The sequence below is a fragment of the Penaeus japonicus genome, unplaced genomic scaffold (genome assembly GCF_977035675.1).
Source record: "Penaeus japonicus unplaced genomic scaffold, GWHDUDI00000001_assembly GWHDUDI00000008, whole genome shotgun sequence".
NCBI lineage: Eukaryota > Metazoa > Arthropoda > Malacostraca > Decapoda > Penaeidae > Penaeus > Penaeus japonicus.
The window spans coordinates 11,108,341-11,115,840 of record NW_028234410.1 but is presented as its reverse complement, the minus strand read 5'-3'; the positions used below and the strand labels follow the sequence as shown (position 1 = coordinate 11,115,840).

At 42.3% G+C, this 7,500-nt stretch overlaps 1 protein-coding gene across 1 annotated transcript in view; it reads right to left on the bottom strand.

Moving 5' to 3' along the window:
• Window positions 1-7,500, bottom strand: part of LOC122261394 (uncharacterized) — a 32,679-nt gene that overhangs the window by 914 nt on the left and 24,265 nt on the right. The window contains exons 3-4 of the mRNA XM_043029009.2: window positions 2,559-2,686; window positions 1-587 (exon numbers count right to left, since the gene is read on the bottom strand). The exon at window positions 1-587 is cut by the window's left edge and continues 914 nt beyond it. Coding sequence (XP_042884943.1) covers window positions 278-587; window positions 2,559-2,686 — 438 coding nt within the window. The 3' untranslated portion in view covers window positions 1-277. The remainder of the gene's footprint in view (window positions 588-2,558; window positions 2,687-7,500) is intronic.

The following is a 7,500-nucleotide window of genomic DNA, read 5'->3' as shown; positions in this document are numbered from 1 at the left end:
TTTTGCGTCTCTGGGAGCAATACAATTATGTAGGCCTATCGTTACAGACCTTTCTTTCCACGTCTCTGGAAACAAAACGGTTATATATGCCAATCGTCACAGGTCTAACGTCCTCTAGGAATAAGGCAAATATGGAGACGTATTGCAAGTCCTATTCCCCCTTTTTCGTTGATAAAGGTATTATTGCACTACAATCCAAACGGGCCGTGTCCATAGCATTTTTCTTCTTTCCGGTATGCCCATCTAAATCCGACAGGACTTTCAGCACCGGCCTCTCCTAGGACTCGGATTCGTTGAGGCGAGCGCTCGAGCCCTCGGCGAGGTCGCTCTCTTGTCTGTCGAAGGAAGGATTCTCGCAACCGAGGTCCACGTCCCGTTTACTGCTGCCCTTTGGTGCGGCGGAGGACGGCCCTCTGTGGTCTAAGACGATGCTCTTTGGCTGCCCCTCTTGCAAGACCACGTTGATCTCTGCCGGAGTCTGGATGATCTCGATCGCAGGAACTACTGTAGATGCCTGACTCGGTTCACATTGTGGCTGCGTCTCCGAGTTTGGTTCTGTGCGCTTCCCGCCTACTATGTCTTCGTATCTGGGGAGGGAACGAGAGGGTGTTCAGTAAAAGAGGTATATGAATGATATTTGTTCATAGGCCAGTGTTTATTTCGACACCGGTCATTATCGTTTTCTGTCAATTTATTTTTAAGAACATTTGTCAATAGACACGAAGTCTTTTGACTGAATAGAAATTTGAATTTGTTTCCTGTGCTTTTACCACACGTAGAATAAACAAGGTCTGTGACAAAAACTCGAGCATGGTATCGTGGCATACCGGAATTCAGTTGATATGAAAACCCAAGTCATATCCAACGCGTGCATGCATAATTACTCACAAACGTGCTGCTTCTTTGTAATGAATAGATGAACTCATCACTACTCGAGAGATCACGCTGAAATTTAATTTCAAAGCCGACAAAATATGATCGTGATAGTCGGGTAAGATGGACGTATGCTGAATGTTTATCTGCGTTTAATTAAAATTAACTAGTTAATCACTGTAAGAGGGTGATACTGCAATTCAATTTATGCAAAGTAACTAATTCATCATGTCAATGAAGTTACTGGATTAATAACGAGTCGTATTTATCGCAAGAAATTCCTCGTCCCCTTATAATGTTTCCGTGAAATTGCAGTTTTTTGGCGGGAAATGGTATGCTGTTGCCGTAATATATACATTATTATTTTCACAAATCTAATAACTTATTCAATTAGATTTTTTCATTTCACGTGAATTTAACTGACTATCATATACATTTTCCATAAAAATAAAAATTTGTCGGAGAATCATTGTAATAACCACGCCCTCTTATAATACTGCCAGATAACCTTTTCTTCAATAACTTCGGTGATATTAAATATCTGGTGCTATTACTATGAGAACCTCATCTGTCAGGTGACATTGTCTGATGTTCACATGTCTGAATCTCCGTCTGCACCACCCATCATTATCACTCTCACTGTGTATGTGTGTATATATGTTGTGTGTGTGTGTGTGTGTGTGTGTATGTGTGTGTGCGTGTGCGTGTGCGTGTGCGTGTGCGTGTGCGTGTGCGTGTGCGTGTGCGTGTGCGTGTGCGTGTGCGTGTGCGTGTGCTACGCTTAGGAATATATATTAGTATTTTGCAGCATAAGCTTCAGAGATTACGCACATGATAAACACATTAATGATATCATTCGGCTGTATTCATGCGCAGTGCACCGCGGCTCCTGCGTTCAATAAGCATTTTTGTGCTATTGCTAGCAACCATGAAAACATGTTTGTATTAGTATTGATAGAAGGTGTGTGTGTGTGTCTGTATGAATATGTATATGTGTGTGTATATATATATATACATATATATATATATATATATATATATATATATACATATATAAACATATATATATACATATATATACATATATATATATATATATATATATATATATATATATAGAGAGAGAGAGAGAGAGAGAGAGAGGGGGGGGGGTCGCCCTTATCTGAGCTTACATTTATATACTAAATAGGTTAGATGTACCTTTAATCGAAGAGAATCCCCGCCGAATTATTTATTCTACGTCAGAGATAACAGTATTAATATAGACGATCTCACCCCCCCCCCTTTTACGAGAGCTTGGGTACGAGAAGGGCACGAAGACGAGGAACGCATACCCTCCGTGGGTGGGACATGTGGTAAGGACTCCAGCATACTCTAATCCTATTTTATGTGGTCTATGCTGTATATTAGATTTCATCATACGCTCAAGGAAGGCACAAGGATGAAAACATCGGCAGTTAAAGTGTGTAAGGAGCATGGAGTGTCTGCGCGGCGCCAAAACACAAATAGCCCCAAAAGAGTGAGTTTACAAGGGATGTCAACATAAAATTTAAAAAGAGAGGGACGCGTGTTTTAGAATAGGTTACCCACAAAGCCACATGAAACAGGATTAGGGAAACGTAAAAGGGGGACCTAACACACATATATACTACGAGCGATTGGTTTAAAGCGAAGACCCGGCTTACCTCGGTGGTTTCTCGGAGACAACGCTGTAGTAGTTCGGAGGAAGGCCGTCAGAATCCAAGATGGCGTCGTAACTTGGTGGCTTATCCTCCGTGTCTGCCTGGGACGTGCCCGCCTCGGAACTGTCGCGCTGTAAACAAAGAGAGAAAGAAAAGATAGTTTCATGTTTGTAACATTGCCATTATAGTTAGTATCACGTTATCTATCTAACGGATAATGTGTAATCAAGGTGATGAGCGAGTTTGATTAGTTTTTATCATTCTGCAACCTAAGAAAAGAAAAAAGTCTATAGTCAGAAAACGGAGAATGGCGAATTCCCACTGCTATCCTGCAACAAGGACGAAAGGATTTTACTGCTGCATAAAAGATGACTTTGGGGAAAGCCATCTCAGATCATGGTTGTGTATAAAGTGGGTTGATAAAAGTCACTTTGCTTATATTTACAGAGACCAGACGTAGTCACTTACTGATAAACAATACCTTTTATCATTGATGCAAAACAAATCAAGGCTAAGGCAAGATAAATGGGAGATGTGATAGATAGATAGATATACAGAGAAAGAGAGAGAGAGAGAGAGAGAGAGAGAGAGAGAGAGAGAGAGAGAGAGAGAGAGAGAGAGAGAGAGAGAGAGAGAGAGAGAGAGAGAGAGAGAGAGAGAGAGAGAGAGAGAGAGAGAGAGAGAGAGAGAGAGAGAGAGAGAGAGAGAGAGAGAGAGAGAGAGAGAGAGAGAGAGAGAGAGAGGTGGGGGTGCCACGATTCCCACGGGGGGTTGGGGAGGCGTGACCAGCTCATGAGTCACACCCACTCGAGGTCCTTGGTGAACTGCGGGAGAAAATCGCGAGATGCTGTCTATCTCTCCCACACCCTCTCTCGTTGGTCTTGGGGGGAGGGGGAGGGGGGTACTACACTCTACCCTCCCCCATACCAATATGACTCGTCACCTGTTTCTCTGTGACCTAGCGTAGGAGCCGTTACAGGTGGTAATATAAACATACACATACACACAAACACACACACACACACACACACACACACACACACACACACACACACACACACACACACACACACACACACACACACACACACACACACACACACACACACACACACACACACACACACACACACACACACGAGAGCATACCCAGTCTCAGAATTCAGATTCATTGATTCCTGATGTATTTTATTGCGACCCCCAAACCATGCCACTGTCTAGCCAACTGTTACCCATATTTTCAAAGCTCGATCTTAATTTGTTTTGACTGTTTATGTTTAGAGTCGAAAGTCTAACGGCAAGTTATTTATCTGTCTTATATGAGCAAGAGACATTATTGAGGAATGATGTATTTGCATGTCATTTCTATTGTGACCAATCATAGCCATTTGCGGTCAGAAAATAACACTCTTCGGAACAGAATCCTAAAAGTGAGAGCATTGAACTACGACGACATCGGGAATGTAATTTACATGCATGTTATTTTTTCGGTTTCTCTGCATACTTTCGTTCAGCCCGTAAGAATGAATATTTGTGATGTCGATGACTTGGCGGTTTTTTTTTTACGACTTCTGGCTGTTGATTTTCCCGTCACCATAATATGATAGGTGAGAAAGTAATAGAAGTCTCTCTGAATATATAAAGTATATATATATAAAGTATACCGTATACATTGCCATTATATAACAGGGGGTGAAAGGACAGTGCCGAATATGTGGGTTGAGTGAATAAGGGCAGATGTCATCCTCACTCACTCACTCACTCACTCTGAGTCTGACTGTCGCTTACAACACTTCGCTCTTAATCCAAGGATAAACGAGAGAAAAAGTCGTCCATACGAATTTCGTGACAGTCTCCAACAGTCCTCGGCGCGCTTGCACGTCCGCACATGTCGCAAAACACCGATTGTTTTGGTGCCGCGCCGCTGGTGAAGGAATCCATGAGCACTCGAGCCCTTGTTCGTGACACAGTTTTTGCATGGCTTGTTGAATGGAAAGAGAAAGATAGAGGAAGAGATAGATTAATAGAATAAAGAAGGATAAAAGGATGGAGGGAGAAGGAGAGGGAGAGAGAGAGGGAGAGGGAGAGGGAGAGGGAGAGCGAGAGGGAGAGCGAGAGGGAGGGAGGGAGGGAGGGAGGGGGAGGGAGGGGGGGAGGGGGGAGGAGAGGGAGAGGGGAGGAGGGAGGAGGGGAGGGAGGGAGAGAGAGGGAGGGAGAGAGGGAGAGAGAGAGAGAGAGAGAGAGAGAGAGAGAGAGAGAGAGAGAGAGAGAGAGAGAGAGAGAGAGAGAGAGAGAGAGAGAGAATCCATACATTGCAGTGAGAGTTATTGCGATGAGAGGAAAAGTGCGTTGTAAATCTTTTCCAGAAACGGAGAGCGTTATCACTGGCCGCCATTTCCGAAACCGACAGTCAGATTCCGTTGCTCGAAAAAAAATAAAATTAAACTTAACGATCCACTTCTACTATATTTTTGTTTATCTTCTACTTCTCTCTCTCTCTCTACTTCGTTCCGTTCCACTTCATTTCTCTTCTTTCCCTTCTTCTTTATTCCATTCCCCTTTGTTTTACCTTTTTTTATTTATATTTATATATTTTTTATCCTCGCCAAAACTCCCACTATTGTTTCGCTTGACGCTGCTCTTTTGTTTTGTGATTTCGCGCGCGGGCCGGCTGGGAGAAGCGTGACTGACATTGTAGCGAATGAGAAAAGGAGGGAATTGATTGATAAAAATCTGAATGGGAAGAATGGGGGATGAAGAGGAGATGGGATAATAAAGATTAGGATAGTGGTGGTGGTGGTGGTGGTGATGATGATGATGATGATGATGATGACGATGACGATGACGATGACGATGACGATGACGATGACGATGACGATGATGATGACGATGACGATGACGATGAAGATGTCGATAATAATAATGATTATGAAAATTATAATAATAATGATTATAATTATGATAATAATAATTATTCCCCCTAGCATAATTTCCAATTTCGCAAGATCACAGGGTGTCACGGGCGTGCAATACGAGCGCAGATGGGCGTGGCGACAGAATTACTTTCTCCTCGGCTTCCGTCTTATGCCGTAAGCAAGCGATTTGACTTGGTAATTACGTCACTCTACACGCACTCACTGATCAGCTGGTACGTGTAGATGAAGAAGGAAAAAGAGGGAGGAAAATGCATTATCTATACATTATGAAAAAAAATGAAGAATTCTGAGGAAACATCAGGAACTCTTACAATGTTTTAATGTAGATATTAATTTGATTGCATAACTTGATGCGCTCGTAAGGGGAAAAATGAAAAAAAAAAGAAATAAAAGATATTTCGGTTTTTATTAGTTGTGGACTAATCAAACCGGCAGACTTTCATTAATGATGATTTTGTTTGCTTGTCTGAGTGCATGTTCAGCATCTAGGAGGAGGAGGAGGAGGAGGAGGAGGAGGAGGAGGAGGAGGAGGAGGAGGAGGAGGAGGAGGAGGAGGAGGAGGAGGAGGAGGAGGAGGAGGAGGAGGAAGAAGAAGAAGAAGAAGAGGAGGAGGAGGAGGAGGAGGAGGAGGAATAATAATAATAATAATAATAATAATAATAATAAGAAGAAGAAGAAGAAGAGAAGAAGAAGAAGAAGAAGAAGAAGAAGAAGAAGGGGAGGAGAAGAAGAAGAAGAAGAAGAAGAAGAAGAAGAAGAAGAAGAAGAAGAAGAAGAAGAAGAAGAAGAAGAAGAAGAAGAAGAAGAAGAAGAAGAAGAAGAAGAAGAAGAAGAAGAGGAGGAGGAGGGGAATGGCGTGAATAGTTGAGGAGTCGCGGTCTCCGACGGGGCACTAAAACAAAAACATTTTCAACCGGTCGAAGATAACGTAATAGACACATGCGTTTAATTGAACACTTCCCAAGACGTGACTAAATCGGAAAAAATGGCCGCCTTGCCTGGGCTTTCCTTTTCCTGACTCTCTCTTTTTTAGGTGACCTTGTATTAAAAAGGATTTCAGGAAGGATGTAATTAGAGGAACCTTCACGTAGGAGACTTATGGGAGGTTTACTGATTATTCATTAGTGCGTCATTGGCTGGGGAAAAATGTTAATAAGCCTAGATATGGGAGTTTATTTTATATGTATTTTTTAATTGTTCTTTAGCGTCTCGACTAGGGTCTGATTACTGAATTATTCATCTACACACTTTTGTTGGTCTTCTTCTATGTTTGAGCGTTTGTACAAGTTCGTGGAAGGCTAACCAGACACTCTAGTAAATGTTGATGTGCAATTGCAAGAAAAAAAGGAAAATGACAATTTACTCTCGCATCCGGTGTGGATTATGCAATCGCAAAAAAAAGATATACATGTATTCATACTTTTCATCTAAGACCAATGAAAACTGTGGTTTAGAGAATCACATTTTCCTTATCTTTTTTCCTCTGAATATCTACATAGTTTCCCTTCTAGATACCATATTCAAATATGATAAATTACGACTCTTCTTAACATAACAGATAATAATTAAAACGTAGTGTGAGGATTATAACGGAGGGCGGGCTGTAGATCCAGTTCTCAGAAGGGGAATGAATTTTCATGACGTGAATCGCAGAGATGACATGAGGAGGAGCATCATGTCAAGAGAAGGAGGCTGTAACGGAGAATCGTGTGATCTTTTTGCCTGTTGTCATTACTTTTCCCATATTCTTTTTGGGAAGTAATTGTCTGTTGAATATTTATTTATATTGGTAGCACTTCACAATGACAAGAGAAAATGTTGGGAGTTTTAGCTTTCGCTGGGGTCTGTTAGACAAAGAGAAAGAGAAAGGGAGAGCGAGGGCGGGAAAGAGGGAGGGAGGGAGGGAGGGAGGGAGGGAGGGAGGGAGGGAGGGAGGGGGAGAGGGGTTTGAAGGAGAAGGAGAAGGAAAAGGAGAAGGAGGAGGAGGAGGCTGATGTCACCTCGAGTCA